The 26,202-nt window shown below is 33.6% G+C and overlaps 1 protein-coding gene across 1 annotated transcript in view; it reads right to left on the reverse strand.

Moving 5' to 3' along the window:
• The window catches only part of DNAH14 (dynein axonemal heavy chain 14), a 347,573-nt gene that overhangs the window by 69,326 nt on the left and 252,045 nt on the right, over nucleotides 1-26,202 (reverse strand). Inside the window, 11 exon segments of the mRNA XM_074264888.1 lie at nucleotides 2,693-2,937; nucleotides 4,582-4,703; nucleotides 5,072-5,302; nucleotides 6,316-6,531; nucleotides 9,456-9,596; nucleotides 10,645-10,740; nucleotides 19,679-19,810; nucleotides 20,609-20,768; nucleotides 21,102-21,196; nucleotides 23,036-23,161; nucleotides 23,457-23,565. Of these exon segments, the coding sequence (XP_074120989.1) occupies nucleotides 2,693-2,937; nucleotides 4,582-4,703; nucleotides 5,072-5,302; nucleotides 6,316-6,531; nucleotides 9,456-9,596; nucleotides 10,645-10,740; nucleotides 19,679-19,810; nucleotides 20,609-20,768; nucleotides 21,102-21,196; nucleotides 23,036-23,161; nucleotides 23,457-23,565 (1,673 nt within the window).

Raw genomic sequence — 26,202 nt, forward strand, 5'->3', positions numbered from 1 at the left:
GTGAGCCTAGGCAAGTCACGTAACATTATTTGCCTCAGTTTTCCTCATCTATAAAATGAGCTGGAGAAGGAAATGGCAAACCCCTCCAGTGTTTTTGCCAAGAAAACCCCACGGACAGCTTTGGGACTCTATGGTTTACAGGATTATGAAAAATTGGACATAACTGAATAATAACAATAGCAACAATGCAACAGATTAATCAAGTCTACCTCTTTTGCTGTAAATAGAAATAACCTTGATAGTTTTGTCTTTTCAGTGTAATATATATTCCCATATAAATTGTCTAAATAAATAGATGTGTTTCACAAATGGTATGGAGAGATCTGAGATCTGGCCTGATTTTTTGGAAAGGAGAAGAAACAAGGACCATACTTGTACCATCAACATTTTAGCTTTGGGGATCAGGGTGGTAAGCGGTAGTTGTGCCCCACAAGAGCCTTGGAAACTGGGCTGTGTCTCTGAATGTCTAACAATGGTATCAGAAGGAAATTATATTTAGCTGCCTCCCCCAAATATTCATAATCTAGTTTATGATAGGGAAGGATAGACTTAGTTTATACTTATCAGCTTAGTTCCTTCCCACATACAATCTCTAATTACACAAAATACCAACACTAATAGTGAATATTGGCTCAACTCATTTATCCAACATCTAATAAAACAGCAAACAAAAATAACAGGCTAGAATATATTGAAAAGCATCTAAAGTGAAGAGCAAGATAAGATCTTATCTCCAACCAAACCATTCTCACCCAGATCCTTGATCTTTGGTAGCATCCACCAGAGAGAACCTGGATTAGTGTCCAAGCCACTTTCTGAGACAAGTAGGGAGGACCATTAATACTATTAGGGATGGTTTGTTCTTAAGTAGGCCTTTTGGTTCTTGTCAAATTCCTTGGATTGACAAACCCTACAGTTAACTGTACCCAATCAGAAGACCAAGCAATGGTATCAACCCCTCAGGTTATTTTTCCCCATAAAAGAAGCTACCTGTAAATCTTATTCTCTTCCCTCCACCTCCCCAACTTCTTTAGGAATTTAGCTGGCCTTATGGAGTCAAGAGTTCATGAGGAACTTCCCACCTTATGGCAGCAAGTTCACTGGGACTTAGTCTGACTAATGGCATCTCCCCTTATTAATAGTGGGTTCTTCTAGGGAACTTAGCATGTGCCTTCCCCCTATTTCAAAGCTAATTTCCTTCTGGAACTTTGCACCCCTGTCAATGATGTAATAATAAAATCTTTGGCTCTTGATTTGGAGATAATCTAAGCCTACAAATTCTTCTGAGATACCTTGTGACATGGCCTGAGACTTGGCTATATTTCTGGGGTTGAACCCTTGCTCCCCAATATTTAGTAGACCACACAGGGGGAGTTCTGAAACTTGGGTTTCAGCACTTCTGTACACTCATACCCCTTTAGAGTTGTATCAGTCTCTAGAATTTTGAGCAAATTCAGGAACATAATGGAGTTGACTCAATATAAGTATATATATGTGTGTGTGTGTGTGTGTGTGTGTGTGTGTGTGTGTGTGTGTGTGTGTGTGTGTATGAATGTGTATATGTATATATTTGCCATTCCAAAATCTTTCTCTCTTTTCGCTCACCTGGAATATCATTTGTCCAAATTTCATCCAGAGGCATCTGAACTAATTCAGTAAATTCTTTATGCAGTTTGCAGGACTATGCTCAATATTTTCTCTGCCAATCAGGATTCACATCTAGTTTCCTCTGAAGCACATAGTAACAAGCACAGTACTCCAGTTGGTCACTTCTCAGAACCTCTATCTTAAGAAAAGTGCCCAGGACAGTCATGTTCATTTCTTCAGTCCTTTTTAGACTGCTCCTGCCTCTCTCGACTTAATTTTTCCTTGAGAGTTTAAGTTTTCTTTTATGGGTTGTCTTCCCTTACTAGAATGTAGGCAGACAGATCATCTTTCTTTTTTGTCTTATTTCTGCTCCCAGCACTTAGCACAGTATCTGGTATAAATAAAGTGCTCCATAAATTCTTGTTAACTTGACTAGAGGATCTCTGGTGTTCATTCTAGTTTTAAAATTCTACGATTTTATGCTTTCACAGCTTTTCTAGCATAGGACAAAGCTAACAACAAACATTTATATGATGTTTACTATGTGCAGGGTAGCGTGCTAAGTACTTTATATTCATTATCTTCCTTGATCCTCACAACAACTCTGGAAGGTAGGTACTAATATATTTATATAGTGTCTACTTCTGTGCCAGGCACTATGCTAAGCACTTTTAAATATTATCTCATATTTTCCTCACAATAATCCTAGTGAGTAGAGGCTAGTAATATCTCCATTTTATAGATAAAGAAACTGACAAAATGAGGTTAAAAGTTTTGCTTAGGGACACAGCTAGCAAGCTTTAGTGGCTGGAGTTAAAATCAGGAATTCCTGACTCCAAGCCTAGAGTGCCTGCCAATGTGCTCCAGGTCAAAACCCAGAGAAGGGCTCAAAGCTATTGAGGAAATTAAGGAACAACAAAACTAGGGAAATGGTCCTCATAAAGAGGTAGCTTCACATATATTAGTTAGCTTAGCTACTTTATAAATCTAAATCTACCACACTCTGCCAAACATTCAGAAGGCAACACTTCCAGACTTTTTTTTTTTTTTTTTTTTTTTTGCTTGTCTCTGAATGTTCAAGACCTTCAAAAATTTTTGGGCTTACCTTGTGCTTTTTGCAATAAACTCAATGATTTTTCTTCTAGTTCCCGGAGGGTTAAACGATCGGCAGTAATGCTCTCTAATAACACATAGCGTTGATCCTCTAATTGAGGAACTTCATGAATCATGACAGTGGATAAGAGCTGGTCCTGCAGACCTTGGAAAGTCACTGTGAAGTTGATCATGGTTACGTAATTATAAACGGATGGAAGAAAATGTGGGTTGCCTAGTTCTGTTGTTACATATAACCTGTAATACACAAAGAGCATTTCAGTTGTATGCTGAATATAGAGAGAAGTAATAAAACATTTTTTCCTGCAAATAACTAGAAAAAATTCAGGATAGATTTTAATTTTCTTGCTGATAAAACAATTTCACGACATAAATATTTGGATAAATAAATGAATGAATGATTAAATGAATTTGCTATTTTGGACTGATCATGGAACTCAAAATTGTCCATACATAGTGTGAGTGTTAAAAGGGTGTATGTATAGATAGCCATCATACACTGTATCAGATGCTAGATATGGCTTTAGCAAACTTTAAAAAATTTATTCAATAGAATTTCTGGGTACTCACAACCTCAGCATATGTGACTGGATGTTATTTCTCTTTAATTAGCACCTTCCACCCCTTGAACAAAATAAACTTTTATATGCCCCTTAACCCCTAGGAGTATGTCCAACTTGTTGGAAGAGCTTTACTGCCCCTTATTTCGGTAATCCAAAGTAATTTATAACTTGACCCAGAAGTGACAATAGCAGTAATCTATGAGGAATCACCGCACTCTTGGCCTGACTTTGAACATGAATGTTAAAGATACCTTTATTACAAAATGGAATAGTTACAGTGCAATGTAGGAATTTCACAATATTTTCATCTTCTCTAAGATACAGAATAAAGCTTGTTGTTACTTCAGGGGTTTTTCAGTTGTAGCCAAATCTTCGCGATCCTTTTGGGAGTTTTCTTGGTAAAGGTACTGGAGTAGTCTGCCATTTTCTTTTCCACATTTGATAGATGAGGACACCGAGGCAGACAGGATTAAGTGGCTTGTCCAGGGTTCAATAGTTAGTATCTGAGGCCATATTTGAATTTAGGAAGATGAGTCTTCCTGACTCAACACCTGGTGCTCTATTTACTGAGCCATCTATCCATCCCAGAATAAAGCTGAGATTATTTCATTATTTGTATGGACAGTGACATTAATCTTGACATAATAATAGACATGTCAAAAACATTTTGATGACTACTATCAAATTAAATACCCTACTGAACAAAACAATTTATTTCTTGTAATTTGTTTTTACCAAATATTGTCATTGATGAGATTATGGATGAGAGACAGTGTGATATGATAGAATTAATGAAGGAAATGAAGTTACGAGTCGAGTTTGAATTGTCTCAGATTCTCACTAGCTATATGGCTGATCATTGGCAAGCCATTTAGTCTCTCAGTTTCCTTATCTGTGAAATGGGGATCAGAGCACTGATACTCTCTTCCTCCCAGGGTTATTGGGAAGAAAGCAATTTACAAATATTATAGAACTACATAAATGATAATTTTTGTTGTAGTTCTAAATATTAGGAGATTGTAATAAAATGAATATGAGGTAACTTTTCATATGTTTAAAATAATTTTTTAAATAATTGCTTTAAGAATAGATTGCTCTATTTAAAGATATCATGTTTGAAAGATATAGAATGCTAGTCTCAGCATTGACTAATGGTTGCTGGCAATGAAGATAAAAAACATTCAAAATGAAAATTTTCATTTCTCTAAAAGTGGAAGCTTCAGCATCAAGCTATAACATATGAGCATGATTTTAATCACTGAACTTCTCTTTAACAATTAAATGATATCTTATTTAAGTGAAATATGAAACATAGTACCTAAAGTTGTAATTGTATTCAATCTCATTTTCATCGATCTTCATAAAAGGTTGTCCTCTTTTGTGATAGATGTCCTTTTTTAAGACGGCTTTTAAACTTGGATCTAATGTTTCAGGAAGATTCTGAAAAAAGTGCCAGCAGAGATAACTTATAAAACTGATATTACAAGGAATGAATGTGTCAAAAAATCCTTTCAGTTTATTTGTTTTTAATTTTCCCAGATTGTCATATTAAAAATGTGTTTTGACAAGTTTGGTTCAGGAAAAGACAATTGGAATGGATTGAGACCAAAGACTATCACTTTATAGGCAGTTCTGAGGAAATCAATACTTTGAATGTAACAAACTACATTAAACTCAACTTTTTCTAATGTATCTTTTCCTCCCTGTCAAAGTTACATCTCCTATCTTATTTAACAGCCCCTACTACATTGTTGGTATCCATGAGATCTCTGTGAACAATATTGGGTAGGGCATGATTGTTTAGATACCTGTAAGAGAACACATCCTCCAGTTTTCATAGCATTTTCAATTACTTTAATATAATTAGCATCATCAATACTAAGCTCCTGTAGTCTTCCACCTTCCATATGATGGAGCCAATTGTAGGCTTGTTTATGTGGATCAATTAGCAAAGGCCACTGCAGTCCGCTCTTAACCAAGATGGCATTTTCTGCTGAATACTGACCAAGGGGCAAACCTTGATTATGCCACTGGCGTATCTAGAATAAAGAAATTAGTATTTTCAATATATTACAAGATTTTTCATAATTTTTAGAATTCTTCAGGTAGAAGTTTGATTTGCTTAAAAATTAAATGTTTCTAAAAATTGTATGCAAACCAGATTTTTGTAAATAAAATTATTTTAAAATATATCAGAGAAGTTTTTTTATTTAAAAGACCTTTGAGGTCACTATATCTGGAAATGGATTCCTTTTGTAATATTGGTTGCTTCTTTTAGTATTCCAAGGACCTTTGATTTCATTGCTATGCACAGTTGCCTCACTAATGCACATCACAATCCCCTCCATGCTTGAACTAAAAGTTTAATGAATGGACAAGTAAAATTCATTAGTTAGTGGTTATTATTCAGGTAAGAAACCTCTCTAGATTTAATTAGAATCTATTTAGCTAGATTTAGTTGGTCTAACTAGACTTAGAGTCTTGTCATCATGCTCATAAATTGATCAATTAATAGTAGTTGATACCTGCTATAGAACATTGAGTTTGTGGTTTGGATATCCATTTTGACTGGGTGATTACTTTGTAGTCTATCAAACAAACTTTGAATTATTATAGAACAAGAAAACAAATCACATAAAAAACAATCATACATTGCTAGGTACACCACAGATATTCAGTAAGTTTAGATTTGCTGATTGAACTGCTGAGTATAAGAGGAATGTATTTAATTCTATGCGTAAAAATATTTCCTGCAACTGACTGAAATCTGAAAATTTTAGCCAGTTCTCCAACAAAACTAAGAAGGTTCATAGAAAGTAGAAAACGAGTGCCTCTTGGATGACTAGAATAGGGTGATTGGAGGATGGTAGAAAGAAAATGGCACAAATAGTGACAAAGTCTGGAGAGAATTTGCAATTGTGATATTAAAGCTTAAATTCAACCAAATTTCCCCCAAACATTTGGGTTCTCTAGAACCTGGAACTCAGGAATATCATCATTCTAGGGAATATGTTAAAAAGGTATATTATCTCTTCAATTGTAAAACAAATACCTCATGCTGATTTCCCATGACTTCAATTAAAGAAAATTTGGCTGATGTAGAAATGTTTTTTTCAATGCAGGTCTGTTCCCATTCTTCCACAATTAATTGGCGGTACTCTGTTGGGAACACTCCACTGTAGACAATACATGCTGATGCAATAAGTATATCACCTACAATTCCTTCCAAGCGTTGATCTATTAAGTTCACCATTTCTTCCCATCGATCCTTAATGCCAAAAGAAAAGTTGAAAAAAATTGATAGCAATTCACAATTGAAAGGATACTACTATGTATTTTTTTAAAAATAAGAAAATTATCTTCAAATTATATCCATCATTTCCATGATGTTACTAAGCTGAAAAGAGACAAAGGTAAAGTGCTTGTCTTGGCTCTAATGCTAACTAGACATTTTACTTCTAAGTGTCTTAGTTTACTCATCAATTTCAAAGTAATAAAAATACATCTAGAAAGATTGAAGTACACAGGAGACCCACTAACTATTCCAAATTTTATACACACATATATGTGTATGTATGGATATATGTATGTATACACACACACACACACACACACACACACACACACATATATATATATATACACTCACATATGTAATGAAAAAAGGCCAGAAAAAGGATTGATACAAAAAAGAGGGATAATTTTGCAAATAATAGTGTCAGAATTACACCACAAAAGCTTAGTTTGAACAGATATTGGCATTTGGAGCCATTTTTTTGTGGGCAAGAGGAAGATTAGAGAAGGAACAATACTGTTTGGGGTATATGGGAAAATGACAAAGGAAAATGGAGAGAAGACAGAAGTAGTCAGCTCTTATTTTGCTTCTGTTTCTTTGCCATGAAAAATGATCTTTGATTGTGATGATCAGAACAAAAAAGTTTAACAACAATTTAAAATCTAATATAAATAAGGAGCAAATAAGCAAACATTTAGTATTCTATAATGAGTTCAAGTCATCAGGCCCAGATGAATTTCATTCAGGGTTCCATTGTCAATGATCTCCCAACAAAAATGTCACATCTTTTACTGTAGCTTAAAAAGGCAACTAGACTCAATCCAGATACCCATTGTAGAATGTCTGTGAAAGGCCTAAGCCTCTGCATCCCCCAATGTACTCTGCTAGCTAAATTGGGGAAATGGCAAGGAGGGGTACAAGGGACCCCAAAAATGATATTTGAAGGATATGGAGGATAGAAATAATACTTCAGGACTTCATAAAGATGAATATCCAACATTTTAACAAAGGAAGAGACTATAATTTGCAAAGTATAGAATGGTAAGCTTAAATTCAATTCCTGGCAAAATTATTGAATATATTATTAAAAGGATAGTTTGTGAATATTTGGAAGAGAATCCAATTATTCATTAAGAACCACTATGGATTCATTGATCATGGCCATGGTATACTGAGCACAAGCCCAATTACTAAAACTAACTATTTTTTATATAGTTATCAGATTGGTAGATTGGGGAAAATGCATTCAATTACAGTTTACTTAGGTTTCAGTAAAGCATTTGCCAAAGTATCTCATTCTACTCTTGTAGACAAAATGTATATGTGTAGACTAAATACAGTTAGGTGGATTTAGAATTGCCCAGAGCCAAACAGATGTTATTAATGGGTCAATGTCGGTTTGAAAGGATATTTTGGGTGGGTGAGTAGGGACAAGTGAGAGGAAGAGAGAGAGAAACAGAGAGGGAGAGAAAAAAGAAAGAAGAAGAGAAAGGAGATAGTTCTCAGGAAGCTATCTTTGGCCCAGAGCTATTTAACATTTTTTATCAATGCCTTTGATGAAAGTGATTAGATAGCACACTTGTCAAATTAACAGATGACATTAAATTGGAAGGGATAGCTAGCATGTTGGATAACAGAAATAAGATTAAAAAAAAACTCAACTGTACTTACAGATTAGCTTACTTTAATGTCATTCAGTTTTGAATAAATAAAGTCATACAAAAAATAGTTAACACTTATATAGCACTTACTCTATCTTAGGTTCTGTGTTAAAATTTTTACAAATATTATCTTATTTGATTATTTTTATTTATTTATTTATCATTTATTATTATATTATTATAGTAATTATTATTATTATCCTTATAAAGATCGATGCCATTTTTATCCTCATTTTACAGATGAGGAAACTGAGGCAAGCAGAGGCTTCAGTCACACTAGTAAGTGGGAATTTGAACTTTTTAGTCCTGGAACTCAATCCACTGCAAAATTTAGGTATATACATACAAAAACAATATGCACATACATAAATGTATAAAAATGTATATTTGTTGGTATTGTTCAGTCATTTCAGTCATGTCTGACTCTTTGTGACCCCATTTGGGATTTTCTTGACAAAGATATTGAAGTGGTTTACCATTTTCTTCTCCAGCTCATTTTACAGATGAGGAAACCAAGGTAAACAGGGTTAAGTGATTTGCTCAAGATCACACAGCTAGTAAGTGTTCTGAGGCCAGATCTTAACTCAGAAAGATGAATATTCCTGACTTCTGGCCCTGTACTCTATCCATCATGCTACTTACGATATCCCTTAAATGTACAATATCCATCCATCCATAGACACACTATAATGCATATATACAATCTACAAGCAAAATGTGGGTGATCAGTTAATTATCAGGGATATAGTAGAGGGGATACTTTTTCAAATACAGATTTGATATGATGCCTTCCAAGATCTCCTCCAACTCTGACATTCTGTGATTTTGTGAACGTTCTTCCTTCTATCATTTTATTTTGACCATTCCTGTATTTGGACAGAGTGGACTGAAATTTCACTCATGACTTAGAATTTGAATGTAATCAGATATGACTGTCTCTTATGAATTAAGAGCATGAATTTAAGTTAATGTTTTAAATTCTGTTGAATCTTTTTTACTATCCAGTTTTATCAGAAATAGTTATATAGACTATGAATCTTCTAAATTTACTCTTACTGGTACTGGTTAATGAATATGATAAGAATTAGGATGTAGAGAGTCAGATAAGAACAGTTTACTACCAGAAGAAAAAAGTAACTCCTTGAGTTCTTCAAAGAAAGGACTCAATATAAGTTAAATAAACCATAATGAAAATAATAAACTTTAGATCAAGTTAATTCTGAAAAGAAAGAATACCTTCTCATCTTGTAGAGCTGTTAGTAAAACAGAAGCTGTATTTAAGCGTTTAGTTGTCACTTGTCTCCGTTCTGCTAAGAATTCTTTGTCAGAGACAGTATCGTCGTAGGCAAGTTGTAAAGAGTTCAAATGATCTTCAACCTGAAAGCCAATGTAAATTAAAGATTAAAACATTTAATTCTCACTTTGCTTAACAATCTCTTAGATTCATCAATTTAGGATGGAAGGGACCTTTGAGATAATTCAGTTTTATCAAGGAGGAAACTGAAGTTAAGGTAGTTTAAGTCATTTGTCCAAATTCACATATGGGCAATAAGCAAGCGAAGCTGAGATGTAAAACTGTTCACTGATCCACTGATTTAAAATCTAAAACTCTTTCTACTTCATAAGGCTGCCTCATAATCCATTCCATTTTAAATAATGGTGGTCTCCTTATTGAAAGATGAGTTTTAAAACCAAAGTAGGATTCATTTTGTAGTGATTAAGTTTTCTTTTTTTTTCTTCCTTTTTTCCTTTTTTATAAAGCTTTTTATTTTCAAAACACATGCACAGCCTTCAACATTCACCCTTGAAAAACCTTGTGTTTCAATTTTTTTCTCACTCTCTTCCCTTCAACCCCTTTTCTAGAAAGCAAGCAACTAACATATGTTAAACATGTGCAATTCTTCTATACATTTTCCACAATTATAGTGATATTTTTGTTGTTGTTGTATTGGAAGTTAACAGATAAACAGAGTGGTGGGATTCTGCTATAACTAGCTTCCTACTGTAACATGCAGACTCGTTTTTCTACCAGCCGATTGTTTGGCTGTGCAGTGTGCCCAATTTGAAGACTATTCCACTGTCCCATGTTGCTTATTTATGTTAATGATGATAAATGTCTGAAAAAATGCATTAATATGTAACAAAAGAAAAAGTTCTGTGATGTTGAACCCATGATAAATTAATATTTGTTTGCATATATACCTTCACCCATATTCCAGGTTGTAAATACTATAAAAGAGCTCTAAAAGCTCTTCAAATTATGATTATGATATGATTAAATATATGATGTCACTGTGATTCTTGTTAGGGATATATAATGAAATAGTGAACTAAAAATACTTAATTTTTCTTCCTAATATTTTTGCCAGGATAGTAAAATTATTGAAAGTACAAGACAGAATAACAAAATAAGCAAGTTTCTTACCAATTCTAAACCCTTTTGTTTTTCTGCCAGTTTTTCTCGACCAAGCTGGAGTATTCTTTGAGCTTCAGCTACTTGGCGTTGTTTTGGTTGCAACATCTTGATAAAAAAGTCACAATATTTCAACATGAGTAAGGAATAATTATTAAATATTATTTTTATGCCACAAATACCCTTCATATTTAAAATATATGTCACAGTTACCAGCTCTTAGAATGAAGTTGCTTGGAATAATGACATTAGGGTTAATTGATACATTTTCCATTTGTACCAGGTCTACATAAATTCAATTAACACTGATATACAAATATATTACTTGGACTCTAACATATGATCCAATATATATATATATATATATATATATATACATATATATGTGTATATATATATATATATATATATATATAATGTGTCTGATTCTTAGTGATTTGCCATTTCCTTCTCCAGCTCATTTTATAGATGAGGAACTGAGGCAAACAGGGATAAGTTATTTGCTCAGGGTCACATAGTTAATAAGTACCTGAAGCCAAGTATGAACTCATGTATTTGAATATTTCTGTCTTCAGGTCCTATATTCTATCCACTGTGCCATTTAGTTGCTTCCCAATATGTCTTATAGATGGTCAATTAGGGGGAACTAATCTTGTAAATGGAATTACCATGTTATAAAGGAAAAAAAAAACAACAAAACACTTTGAAAAAGGAGTTTAAAATGGATCAGTCTTTGGGAAAATTCTATTCCCATAAGAATTAACAAATAGTGCTAGTGATGAAGTTCTAGTGTATTTGAATTTAATGCTTTTCCAACTTCTAAATTAAGTAACATTAAGTTTGTCATCATTCAGCTCATACCAGGATATTCTGAAATTCCAAGTTCCTCTACACTCAAGCACATTGTTTGTCTGGATTAATATTATTTAGTCTTGGTAGAAATTCATAGATGGTCTAGCTTTTTTTGGTTGAACTTTATATTAATCCAGTAATAATCTCTTATAGTAGTTTTACATTTTAATGTCAACAGAAATAATAGATAGCTCTACCAAAAGTTAACTGGCTGTGTCCTCAATAATAGGAAATAATACTAGTCAACTTTTTTGCCCATATTTTTTTATTTGAAGAAGAAAGCAAATTTATTCCTAAGAATGGAATTATTTAACATGAACTTTTAGGCAGAAAAATTTATCTTTTAATATGTTTTATTGATACCTTTTTTTAAAATTTTGCATCACAGTAATTTTCCACTCAGACTAAACCCTTTCTTATGACAAAAAGAAAAACCAAACCAAAATCAAAACCAAGCCAAACCAAATAAAAAAAAAATTAAGCAACAGTACCCAGCAAAAAGATCTTATTTGGTAATGTATGTAATGTTGTGTCTTAGCAGTCTTTGACTATTGCCATGATCAGGAATATTCATTTATTTTTTCATTACTCAGAGATCAGCTTCTTTTTAATAATCTCTTAATGATAGAGTTCTAATTGCTATATAAATTGTTCTCTTGATTTTGTTTATTTCATGCTATATCCATTCATTTAAATTTTCTCTCTGTTCTATGACTTCCTGACAAATATCATTTCTTATTTGATAAAAAATTTGATTATGCTTATCCACCATAATTATTTCAGCCATTCTCCCCTAGATGGGCAGCCACTTTGTTTCCAGTCATTTACTATCACAAAGAATGATGGATATTTTGGCAGATGTTGGACTCTTTGGTACATATGTAATCTCTTTCAGGTATGCATTCAGCAGTGGAATTCTGGGTAAAAGGGCATAGATATGCAGTAATTTTTTTGAGTATAATTCCAAAACTAAATACACAATCATTAGAGTATTTCACAGTTAAAATAAATTGTGAATCAACATGCTTTTCTTTCTGAAATCCCTCTAGTAATTACCTATTTTTTTTTAGTAATTTGCATGGAAAAAAAACTTATCTACTTTTAAAAACCCTTCAGTTCGATCAAGTGCAACTTCTTCAAATTAATATCCATTCTCTAATTCCGTTCTGCTTAGAAATGGCTGTTATTTTTCATAAAGTACATAATCAAGTACATAATCAATATCCACCATCTTCCCCAACTCCTTTCCCCTAAATAATAGTATCCATGCTTCCTGCTGTAAACATTTAGAAATAGAAACATTCCATTTACTTTGGTTACTGTTAAACTTTCAGTAAGAAGTAAACACTGACCCATCTTGCTAATTTTCTATGTTGTCTGCAAGGTATGATTCTCCTGTGTGGCTGTAACATGTAAATTGCTCCATCTCTTATTGCAGATGAACCTTTAAAAATATTTGCTTTGACATCATTCAATTATGATTTGGTGACTTAATTGCCTTTTATGGGTTTAATCATCTTTTCTATGCTTCTAATACCCAGATTCTTATAACTAGATGTGGTTTCTTTTTTAAGCTGTCTCACATCACCAACTGCTTAGTGGACATTTCAAACCAGACATTTCAGACTCAACATGTCTAAGATTGAATTCTCTCTTCTGAACTTCCTAATCTATCTTGAGGAAATGACTATCCTTGCAACCACCCAGATTTGCTCCTCAGAGTCATCCTCATTCTCCCACTCTCCCTTACTCTTCACAACCAAGTAATGTCAAGTCTGATTCCACATTTCTCAATCTGACTCCTTTCTTTTCACATAGCAGTCCTCCTAGTTTAGGCTCTCAACATCTTGGGCTTGGATTATGTTACAATAGCTTCCTAATCGCATTCTATACACAGCTGCGACAGTGATACTCCTAAGATACACATTTGTCTGTCACCCTTGCTCAACAAAATTTCTATTGTCTCTGGAATTAAATACAAACTCTTCTGCTGATCATTGATTGTCTTTTATAACCTGCCTCCAATCTCTCTTTGCTGCATATTATGCATTATTTATTTTTATGTACTCCACGATCCATACAACATGGTCCATTCAATCAATTAATCAACATTTATTAAATATTAAGTACCTTTTCCTTTCTATCTACTTCACTTTCTATTCAGTGGCCCCAAACTCTAGACACAAGTGTTGCCAAAATCACCCAGTCCCTATCCTTGTTGATAACACCAAAGCCCCCGAGATGGTCACAGGCACTGTGTTAAATGCTAGGGATATAAGTGCTAGAGATACAAAGAGATTCAAAAGATAATCTCACCTTATAAGGAGCTTATAATCTAATGGGGGAAACAATATGCAAACAAATATCTACAAAGAAAGTATATACATGATGGATGGGGAGACTGAATCAGTGGCAGTAATGACAGTTTCCATACTTTTCAGCCCACAGATACCAAAGACTACTTAGAAGGTTGGCAGGAAAAGTTTGTCATACCAAGGTGAGAGTAGAGAGCAAACCCTACCAGCATAGCCCTAGCTCCAGCAAAGCAGATCAGGCCTTGGGAGCCACAGAGAGGCAGTGATGGTTTCCAGACCTCTCTACCAACTGACAAAAGTATAGAACAGTTGGTCAGAAAGAGATTACAGAGGTCTCTTTGCTAGCACTGAGAGAGCTCTCAGTTGCTTTGCCCATACTAAGATCTGGGACAGTTCTGGATGGCAACTCCAGGGGAAGAAGGAGCACTAGTATACAAGACCTTGTAGCCACAATAGAGTGGGGACCCTCCTTATCATTTCAGGGCAAAACAGATCTGTGGTTACTCATAGATCAGAACACAGGCCACACCTCTTCTTAAAGCATACCACTTTGTATCTCTGAAAACAGCTGCACAAAAATCTTAAAGCTTGTAACAGTGTACTTTCCATCCTGGAAACAAAGTCCTATTTTAAATAAAGAGTTAAAAGTCAAGTAATAGGATGAGAAAATGAAAAAAACAACAAAAAAGATTCTCCCCTTAGAAAGTTACTACGGTGACAAGAAAAATCAAAACACACATAGAAGATAAAAAAGTCAAAACTCCTACATCCAAAACCCCCAAGAAAAATAGGAATTCATTTCAGGCCATGGACGAGCTCAGAAAGGATTTTGAGAATCAAATGTGAGAAATAGAGGAAAAATTGGGAAGAAAAATAAGAATTAAGTAAGAAAATAATGAAAAACAAATCTGCCAAAGGTGACAGAAGAAAATAATACCTTAAAGAACAAATTAGCCCAAAATGGTAAAGGAAGTACAAGGAGTCAATGAGGAGAAGTATGCTTTAGAAAGCAGAATTAGTCAAATAGAAAGAGAAGCACAGAAATTCGCTGAAGAAAAGGACTCCTTAAACAGTAGAATTCGCCAAATGGGGAAAAAAACCTACTGAACAAAATGATTCCTTTAAAAATAGAATTAGATAAATTGAAAAGAAGGTACAAAAGCTTACTGAAGAAAATAATCCATTAAAAATTAGAATTGAGTGAATGGAAGCTAACAACTTTATGAGAAATCAAGAAATAAAAAAAAAAAAACCAAAAGAATAGAAAAAAAAGAAGACAAGGTAAAATATCTCATTGAAAAAACAATTGATCTGGAAAATAGATCTAGGGGGGAAATTTAACAATTATTAGACAACCTGAAAACCATTATTAAAAAAATAGCCTAGACATCATCTTACAAGTAATTGTCAAGGAAAATTGTCTTATCTTCTAGAAGCAGCTGTAAAATAGAAATTTAAAGAATCCATTGACCAACCTCCTGAAAGATATCTCCAAATGAAAACTCCAAAGAATATTATAGCAAATTCCAGACCTCTTGGGTCAAGGAGAAAATACAGCAAACATCCAGAAAGAAACAATTCAAGTGTAGTAGAACCACTCTCAGAATAGTACAAGATTAAATAAATTCTACTTTAAAAGATTGGAGGGCATGGATCATGATTTTCCAGAGGGCAAAGGAGCTAAGATTACAACCAAGAATCACCTACCCAGCAAAACTAAGTATAATTTTTTCAGGGGAAAAATGTGTATTCAATGAAATAAAGGACTTTCAAGCATTCTTGATGCAGAGGTAAATAGAAAATTGACTTTCAAATACAAGACTCAAGAAGCATAAAAGGTAAATAGGAAATGGAAATCATAAAGGACTTAATAATAGGTTAAATGATTTGCATACCTATATGGGAAGATTATATTTGTAATTATATTTATATCTATCTAGATGGTAGTTGAACATGAAGTGATGATATCTAAAAAATAAAATTAAGGAGTGAGAGAAAAATGTATTAGGAGAACTCTTTAAAGAGAGAGTTAGAATGGGGCAAATTATTACACATAAAAGAGGCAAGAAAAAGCTTTTTCCAGTGAAGAGGAAGATGGGGGAAATTAAGTGGGTAGTGAGTGAACCTTACTCTCAGATTTGGCTCAAAGAGGGAATTACATACACACTAAATTGGGTATAAAGAAATCTACCTTACCCTAGAGGAAAATAGGATGGCAAAAGGATAAGAGAAAGAGAAAGATAATAGAAGTGAGGGCAGATTGTGGGAGGGGGTAGTCACAAGCAAAACACTTTTGATGAGGGACAAGGTGAAATGAGAGAAAGAATAAAATAAATGGGTAAGGGAATACACTTAACAAGAGTAACTCTGAAATAAAATTTGAAGCAAGATTCTTTGATAAAGGTCTTATTTTTCAAACTTAGACTTGAGTCAAAATTATAAAAACAAATAATTCCCCAATTGATGTGATCAAAAGATATGAAATTTACAGTTGAAATAATCATAGATATCTATAGTCATGTGAAAAAATTTTCTAACTCATTATTGACTGAAGAAATGCAAATTAAAGCAATTCTGAAGTACTACTATATAACTATTAGATTAGCTAATAGAATAGAAAAGGAAAATGACAAATGAGGGAGAGGATATGGGGAAAATGAGACATTAATGCACTCTTGGTGGAACTGTGAATTGATTCAACCATTTTGTAGAAAAATTTGGAATCATGCCCAAAGGACTATGAAACTATGCATATCCTTTACCCTAGCAATGTCACTATGGTCTGTATTCCAAAAGAGATTAAAAAAACAAAAACAAAAACAATATGTCTCAAAATATTTATAGCAGCTCCTTTCTGGGGCAAAGAATTTAAAATTGAGGGGATGCTCATCAATTGAGGAATGATTGAATAAATTATGGTATGTGGTTATGATGGAATACCATTGTGGTATAAGAAATGATGAGCAGTATGCTCTCAGAAAAATTGGGAAAGACTTCCCTTCCATAAGCAAAGTGAAATATACTGTGTATAAAGTAACAGCAATATTGTAAGATGAGCACCTATGAATGACATAACTATTCTCAACAATATAGTGATCCAAGCCAGCTCTGAAGGAATTATGATGAAAAATGCTATCCATCCCCAGAGAAAGAGCTGATGATGTCTGAATGCAGATTGAAGCATGATTTAAAAAACAAAAAACAAAAAACTTCCATTTTTCTTGAGATTTTTTGTCTGTGCTACATGACTATTAGGGAAATGTTTTGCATATATCCTATATTGAATTGATTGCATTCTTAATGGGGGAAGAAGGAAGCAAGGGGGAGAATCTGGAATTCAGTATTAAAAATAGATGTTTAAATTGTTTTTACATGTAACTGGGAAAAATGAAATATTTAATGCAATTTAAAAAAAACCCATATACGTGATGACTACATCCAGGATGAATGGGAAATGATTAATAGAGGGAAGGCATGGGAATTAAGAGGGGGTGGGGAAAGTTTCTTATGGAAGGTGTGATTTTAGATGGGACTTAAGGAAGCCAGGAGTTCAGTAGTCAAAGGGGAGAAAGTAGAGTGTACCAAGAATGAGATCCAGCCAGAGAGAAGGCCTATGAATGTATTTGAGAAATAGAATGCCTTGTTTATAGAACAGCTTAGAGTCTAGTGTCATTGGATCAAAAATATGTGTCAGAGAGTAAGTTGTACAAAGAGTGAAAAGGCTAAGGTTTTGAATGCCAAACAGAACATTTGTATTTGATCCTGGAGGCAATAGGGGACCAATAGAACTTATTGAATGAATAAGGCAGGTATGATATGGAGAGGTACACATTTTAGGAAAATCACTTTAATGATTAAATGGAGGATAGATTGGAGTAGGGAGACTCTTAGAGTTGGACTTTTTGCTGTTCCTCACACATTACATTTTCTCTTTCTGTTCTGGCCCTTTTAGTGGGCAGTTTGCCTTTCCTGGAATGCCTTCTTCAAAATCCCCTTTATTAAATAAAATATTTCATGATTTCCTTCCCACTCTCTAAACTTCTAATTCCTCCACATCCGTTATTACATTTATATTGCATATATTTATACAAAGTTATCTATGTACTTGTTGTCTCCCCCAGTGAATGTAAGATGCTTAATGGCAGACTGTTTTACTTTTGTTCTTTTTATTTTTTTTTGCACCTAGCACAGCACCTGGAACAAAGGAGGTAGTTGATTGAGTCCAACTTCATAATGATATGAATGATATGAATGGCTCAAAACAAAGGAAATATGAAAGCAGATTGAAAACTTAAAATATTCTCATTCTAAAACAAATGTGATTAATCAAGACTTGGTAATTACTTCCTAAATGTTTCTCTTATACCCTTCCAAAATAGATGCTTGATGAAAGCTTTTGATGATAATAATATAACTCCCGGTTCTTTATTCCGCTCATTCCTTTTCAGCTGAGACTATTGAACTATATCAATTCCAACATCAATGGCTTAATAAGCTTATTATCTACCAATAGAACTCTAATAGATAATAATAAGTGCAAAATAGGAACCTGAATATCATCAAAACAAGTATAGAGAGAAGATGGAAAATTCCTAAGGTGCAAAATCGAAATTTAGGATATAGGACTTAAATTGTGATTCTTATTTTGCCATCTATTTTGAAAAAAAAAAGCTTTTTTTTTTTTTTTTTTTTTTTTTGCCAGAAGAAAGGTGATTTATTCTAAACACATTTTTTTCTGTGTTAAATTCTTATACAGCCATCCTATATTAAGTCATTTTAAGAACATTTAGGAATTGTTTTTATTTTTTCTTTAATTTTTAAAGTCATCAAACATTTACTTTTTTTCCCTCTTTCCTCATTCCTCCTCCTATTGGAAAGAGAAAAAGAAAGGTGAAAGTCAATGGAGGAAGAAACAATGATTATTGTCATTGGAGTGTACTTTGGACAAGGTCAATACATTGGTTTGTTTTAAGAATACCTTTTTCTCTCCCCACCTTTTTTGTTACAAGGGAGGATTCTATAGGAAGAGGGTGAGGATACTGGAAAATGATAATAACATTAAAGAAAGCATTAATAAAATGTTTTTAAAAAGAACTATAGGAAGTGTAAATAAAGTTTCAGCAAAAGAAGTAGAGCATGTTTTTAATCTATTTCTATGAAAATATATATAAATATGTACTCAGAAATTTTAATATATATTAAGTACAGTGAAAATATTTTAATTTTTCTTTGCTGATTTTATCAAAAGTACAATAATATTTTATCCAAACTATATATGCATATATATTATATAGCTATTTAGTGAAAAGAGATTGACAGTCTGAATATTTCCTTGCTATTCATGAGATATAGAGAGAAAGCTCCTTTGTATATTGGATAGATCCTCTCTGGAGAAATAAAGGAGAAATCTGGAAAAGGAAGGACCTTAGATGAAGGAACCATACTGTTGAAATCGTGGATCTTTTGAGGTATTCTAGGGGGATAGGACTATGACTCTCATCATTCATCCTCTTGTATAGGGATTAGTGTTTCCTAAAAGGCAAGAAAGTTGTCTTTGAGACTCTATTGCCTCTGGGTGATTTAGGGGCATTAAAAAGTCCCACTTAGGGATGTCAGGGCCACAACATTCTAGTAGATATCTGAAGATTATGTGATGCACCCTGTCCTTCTCTGTAAACCAGACAACTTCCATGTGGAGAACAGGTAGGTCATGTGCAGAGAAGCCAAAGGCGTCTATGTCCTTGTTGCATAACTTACCAAAATTGAACTTTAGCTAACAGAGTGGTGATGTTAGGTCTGTTACAACATCATATATCCCAATACTACATTCACATTGGTGAAATAATTGCAATATCTTCTTTAAGAATGAAAAGACACACCTTCCGTACTTGATGGTAGTTATTTAAAGCTATCACCCACTGGCACATGGAACAACAGGCAACAGATACTTGAGCAATCTTTCTTGGGGTGAAATCAGGTAAATTTAAATATTTTCTTAGTTTTGTAAATGCCTAGAGGGAATAAAGATTTACATTATATCAGAAAAGTGTTCTGGATTTGATATATTATTCCTGCATATGCATATCATAACTGCTTTTGTTATAGAAATAAGGGATTGATTAGAATATTTTGATCCTTTTACCTATAGTAGACACCCTAGCAAATATCTATATCCAAAAGAGATACTGGCACCATGTTGAACTATATAAAGAAAAACAAGAGTTTTGATTTATATCATGTTCTAATTGTACTTCTTAGAACTGCTATGCTATAATTTCAGAGAAGATATTTTAAAACACATACATATGAATATATAACTAGGACACATAACTTTAAAAAACCAAACCAAATCTAAATTTACTATTTGGGTATAATAGTAACCCAAACCCAAACCTGTTCTAACTCAGGGCTTTTGAACCTTTTTCTACTCATCACTGCTTTTTTGCCCAAGAAATTTTTATACACCCCTAGATATATAGGTATATAAAACACGTATATGGGGAAATTGGACTGAGTGGTCTCTAAGGTGCCTTTTGGAGTTAGAGAACCTGGGTTCAAATCCCAGCATTACCACTCACATTTGGTGTGACATTGACTTAATCTCTGTAGTCCTCAATGTCTTCATTGGTAAAATGAAAGGATTGGATGATATTACCTCTTGCTCTAAATTCTACACCATCAGTCAGTTTAAACACAGAACTTTCTTGGTTACTCTACCTAATTTACATCCATCAATAATTCAAGTCAAATATACAATTTGAACTATACTATTTATGTAGCTCTTCCTTCATAAGATCTTTACTTTTTACCTTTTCGGGTATATTATCCTTATCCATGGTAACCAATCTTTTTAGGAATCTAGGATGTGCAAGGAGTAGTTTTGCGGTTGGCCAGCTAGGTTCCTTTTCCAGGAGGACACAGACTGCATTCATGACAGTCAGTACGAGATAGGGCGGATGTGTGTATACTCTGTAACAGAACCAATAATCCAGTCAAAAAAAAACCCAACAAAATAAAACAAAACAAAATGAGATAGTCCCTGCCTACAACTCCCTTACATTCAATTGGGAATATAAGTAAATATATTCATTTAAAATCAAACAGAGCACTATATTTTAAAATGCTCATTTACTTCTAATTATTAGCTTTTTTTTTTTTTTTGACTTAAACGTAGGAAAATGGTTAGGCATAGAGAAGTAGGAAGAAAATCAGAACAATATTAAATCATAAAGGTCATTATTTTAGGACTGTTAATATACACTTAAAGAATTAAATAATGAATTTAGAAATTAAATTAAAAACCTTATTTCAGATATGTCACTTTTATCGAGGGCATTCAGAGCCATTACTGCTTCTTCAAAAGCTGGTATCACTCTGTTTAGTTCTTCTTGTGTTTTCTACAGTAAGGTTACAACACCAAAAGTTAGTGACTCTTAGTTAAAGTTAATAAATGGTAAGCAAGAATGTTCATTGATTAAACACAGAATGTCATTAGTTAATTTATTTGCATTATAATTTTATCAGTTTAATCAGTGTATTTCAGATGTACATTATGTATAAACAAGGAAGAGAATGAGGAGAAATAAAAAGGAAAGCGAAAAGACAGAAAAAGAAGGAAAAGAATAGAAAGAAAAGAAAAGAGAAGAATATAAAGAAGCAAAGGAAGAGAGGAGAAATATAGGGAGAAAGCTATAGATACAATTTCTATTCATTGATAGTATAAAATTAGGGGTAGCTAGGTTGTGCAGTGGATAGAGCAGCAGCCCTAAAATCAGGAGGAACTGAGTTCAAATCTGGCTTCAGACACTTAACACTTCCTAGCTATGTGACCCTGGGCAAGTCACTTAACCTCAATTGCCTCAACCAAAAAAACAAAAAAAGTACAAAATTAGAGCAGAAAACATCGATAATGAAACAGATTAAAAGTTCTAATATTTACAACTTAAAATTGGACAATAGATTTTCCAAGAGAAGCAAAGTTTCCTAATAAATCAATAGTTAACCCTTCAAGAGACAGATTTTTTAGAGGAAAATCATTTTAGAAATGTTTAAAGTAGCTACTCATTAACTTAACAAATATTTGCTAAGCCTTCCTACATTCAAGACACTTTTGTTATTGTAGCAGTCCTAGACTGTGCAGGATACAGGTAGAAGAGATGGCAAATAGTGACACAGTGACACATAGTCACAAGGCTGACTTTAACTTGAATAAAACCCTCAGGAGAGTTCTATTAAAAGTGACAAGATATAAATGAGAAATGTCTGTTGAAAAAGACTTTATGAAATGGCAATCTTGGGGGCAGACAGATGGTGCTGTGGATAGAACACTAGTGCTGAAGTCACAAGGACCTGAGTTCAGTTTGACCTTAGACATTTAATACTTCCTAGCTGCATGACCTGGGCAAGTCATTTGAGTCCAATTGCTTTGAAGAAAGAAAGGAAGGAAGGAAGGAAGAAAGAAAGAAAGAAAGGAAAGAAGGAAGAAGAAAGAAAGGAAAAAGAAAGAAAAAGAGAAGAAAGAAAGAGAGAGGAAGGAAGGAAGGGAGGGAAGGAGAGAAAGAGAGAAAGAGGGAAAGGAAAGAGGGAGGAAGGGAGAGAAGGAAGAAAAAAAAATGACAACCTTTCCTTTCCTGAGAATACTTAAATTTTTCTCTCCTCTATGGCCAGTATCCTTAAGTACAAATTTTGGATCTGAAAGGGTCACATGAGGTATGTGTCACATCATTAAACTTTTCTGAACTTCAGTGTATTATATGTGAAATGGAAATAAAAATACTCATCCCAATCTACCCAATAGAGATGTTAAGAGACTTTTAAAAGTTTTACATATTTTTAAAAATTCTTGGTGCAGAATATACTTTTTTTTAAAGAAATTATTTTAATTCTGAACTTAACAAACACCAGATAAAATAGGTATTTCCATATACCAAATAGAATAGAAAGAGTTGAACATGAAAAGCTGCAAATTTCTCAAATATATTTACAACTTGCTTTATTTCTAAAGTAAACAATAAATTTAACTTTAATAATGATAATGGTGATGATGATTAATTCTAGAGTTAGAAGAGATCTCAGAGAACATCTCATTTATTGATGGGAAGACTGAGGTTAACTGATCTGGCCAGTGTTAGGTGTTTATAACATTCATGTTCTGGGAGATGGAACCTAACTTTGTTTAATTTAGTATGAAGGACATCATGGGTGTGTGGAATTATTTTGATGGAATTTAAAACTACCTCAGCATAATCTTGTACAATGATTACTTCCTGAGTCATCAATTCTTCATCCTCTTTTACAAGGGCCTGTACTTGCTGCACAACTCGTGAATCTTTCTGTAATTTTTCCATGAGGATATCTGTTTCCTATAGAAAAAAGAAACTAAAACTACATATTTTTTTCTTTGAATCCATCTAAAGCAGATAAAAAAATTTCAATACTCCAAGAGTTAGCAAATTTATCAAAGCAACCAAGATGCATAATGTGTTTTGAGAAGATTAATACGGAACAAAATTTCTTTTAGACAATATATGTGAGGAATGATGATAGGAACTGATTTCATACTAATATAAATATCACAAGCTAGCAAAACAAACTCCTGACTGATGTCTTAAAAATGCAGGAAACCCATAATTAACATCAATTTCCAACCAAATATACCTTAGTTTTTTTTTCAATTTGGGGACCGAGGATGAGAAGCTCTTCATGCATTTTCGAAACTAGCAGTGATGCTTCCAGAATCTTTGAGAGGCCATTACTAAAACGTTCCCTGAAGAAGACAAATATCAAAGAGTTATAAGATGGGGTTTTTGTGTATCCTTTAACTGACCTATTTACTAAAAGAATGAAGCATTGAGTTTTTAAACCATTTGCATCAGAAATGCAGCTTAGAAATACTCCAGAATCATTCACCAGAATTTATCAAGTCCCCACTGTGTACTCAGCATGTAGCAGAAACTCACTGGTGTTTCCATGGAAACAGAAGACATGGCTCCAGCCTCTGAGGAGTTTGTAATCTCCAGGGGAGATAGAATATAATAATATATAGAATGAAAAATACTAACAAGTACAAAATATGCAATTCTACAAAACTAGATATAGGATATTTGTGGTAATTGAGACAATGAACTTTAGTTTCAGGGATGCTTGGGGAAGTCTCTCCCATAAAATAAAACCTTCATTTGATTGGCTGATGCCAATCAAATTCCCAAATAGATCTATTCTCTGTTGGTTTAAGTCAAGTGGAGCCTTTGACAATTGCTTGCTATAATATAAGGCATTGAGGGAGATGCAAGAATGCATCTTAACTGACAAGGTGAGATATATGTGAATCAGTAGCACAAGATAGAATATTGTTAAATACTACATCCTATAGTATAATAGACACAGGAATTCAGAAATTAACTTCAGTCCTAGAGAAGAAATCAAATCAAATCAATAAGGACATTGGACCATACATTTAGAACTTGTAAGAAACCTCATTTTGTAGCTGAGGAAATGGAGACTAAAATAGGTAAAAGGACTTATCCAGAGTCATATAGCCAGTAAATTATAAGAATTGTGTTTGGTTCCAAGTGCTACTTGGCTTTGAGGTAGGATGGCAGAGCTGAACAATATTAGAATGGCATTCCAACGGGTAGGGTAAAGAGTGATCTAACAACAACTGGGTATTATCAGAAGGTTCTTTCTCTTTCATTCTTTTTCTCTTTTCCTCTTTTTTCCTTTCATAAGAAAGTTACCTGTGGCATAGAAGGGTTACTGGTTCTGGATTCAAATTCTGGCTATAACTCTGTTATTTGTTAATATTGGGCTTCTATGAGCCTCAATTTTTTCCTCTTTAACATTAGGATTGAAACACCCTGACAACTTTTTGGAGTTGTTGATTTAGATAATCAAAGCAAATGATCAAAAAAATAGTCTTTGTAAAGTATATAAATATAGATGTCAGTTCCTTTTTTTTCCCTCTAGAGTAAAGAAAGTGGTTTTCCTATATTCCATTTCAAAAGTGGTAGAAGAAAAATGGATTTTAAAAATTAAGAACATTATTTAGAGATACCAAATAAGCTCCCATTGGCCTGAGAATCATACCACCATGCCTTTAGCAAAATAAATTGAGTTTTTCCTTATTTAAAACTCAATAATTGCATAAAAATCACATTTATTCTATATGGCATACTGCAGTACAGACGTTTAGATTTGGAGTTGTGTGTTTGTGTGTGTATATCCTGAATCACATGTGTTTTAAAACTTTAAATTAGAAATTTGTGAAAGTTAAAATCTTCTAGTGTTAAAAAAAAAGCCAACTTGAATATAGGAGTGGTTTCTTTCTTTCTTTCTTTCTTTCTTTCTTTCTTTCTTTCTTTCTTTCTTTCTTTCTTTCTTTCTTTCTTTCTTTCTCTTTCTTTCTCTCTTTTTCTCTCTCTCTTTCTTTCTTTTTCTTTCTCTCTCTTTCTTTCTTTCTTTCTCTCTCTTTCTTTCTCTCTTTTTCTCTCTCTTTCTTTTTTTCTTTCTTTCTTTATCTCTCTTTCTTTCTCTCTTTTTCTCTCTCTTTCTTTCTCTTTCTCTCTCTCTTTCTCTCTCTTTTTCTCTTTCTTTCTTTCTCTCTTTTTTCTTTCTTTCTCTCTTTCTTTCTCTTTCTCTCTTCCTTTCTCTTTCTCCCTTCCTTCCTTTCTCTTTCTCCCTTCCTTCCTTTCTCTTTCTTCCTTCCTTCCTCCCTCCCTTCCTTCCTTCCTTCCTTCCTTCCTTCCTTCCTTCCTTCCTTCCTTCCTTCCTTCCTTCCTTCCTTCCTTCCTTCCTTCCTTCCTTCCTTCCTTCCTTCCTTCCTTCCTTCCTTCCTTCCTTCCTTCCTTCCTTCCTTCCTTTTTTTCTTCTCCTTCTATCTGTACCTGTATCTACTGTGTATAAGTAAATACTTTGAATAATGGGGGGAATATTGGAACTAAAAATTTGTTGTTTTTCAGTCATTTCAATTGCACCTGACTTCATGACCTCATTTAGGGTTTTCTTAGCAAAGTCACCCGAGTGCTTGCTTTTCCATCTCCAGCTCATTTTACAGATGAGAAAACTGAGGCAAAGACGACTAAGTGACTTGCTCAGATTCACACAGATAGTAAGTGTCTGTGGCCATATTTGAACTCAGAAAGATGAATTTTTCTTACTCCAGACCTGATTTTCTATCCACTGAGTAACCAAGTTGCCATTTCTAAAAATTAAGCATACTGCAAAATTGGAGCTAATTTGATGTTAAAAATCAAACAAGGGGAGGATTCTGGGAAAATGGCAGAGTAGGTCAGAAAATTCTGAGTTCTCCAGATTTTCTCCACAAACAATACAAAATTGTGCCTCAGGTTGAATTTGGACCTGTGAAAAACAAATAAGACTTGGGGGCATAAAAGAGGTCCTCCTG

The sequence above is a fragment of the Sminthopsis crassicaudata genome, chromosome 4 (assembly GCF_048593235.1).
Source record: "Sminthopsis crassicaudata isolate SCR6 chromosome 4, ASM4859323v1, whole genome shotgun sequence".
Classification (NCBI taxonomy): Eukaryota; Metazoa; Chordata; class Mammalia; order Dasyuromorphia; family Dasyuridae; genus Sminthopsis; species Sminthopsis crassicaudata.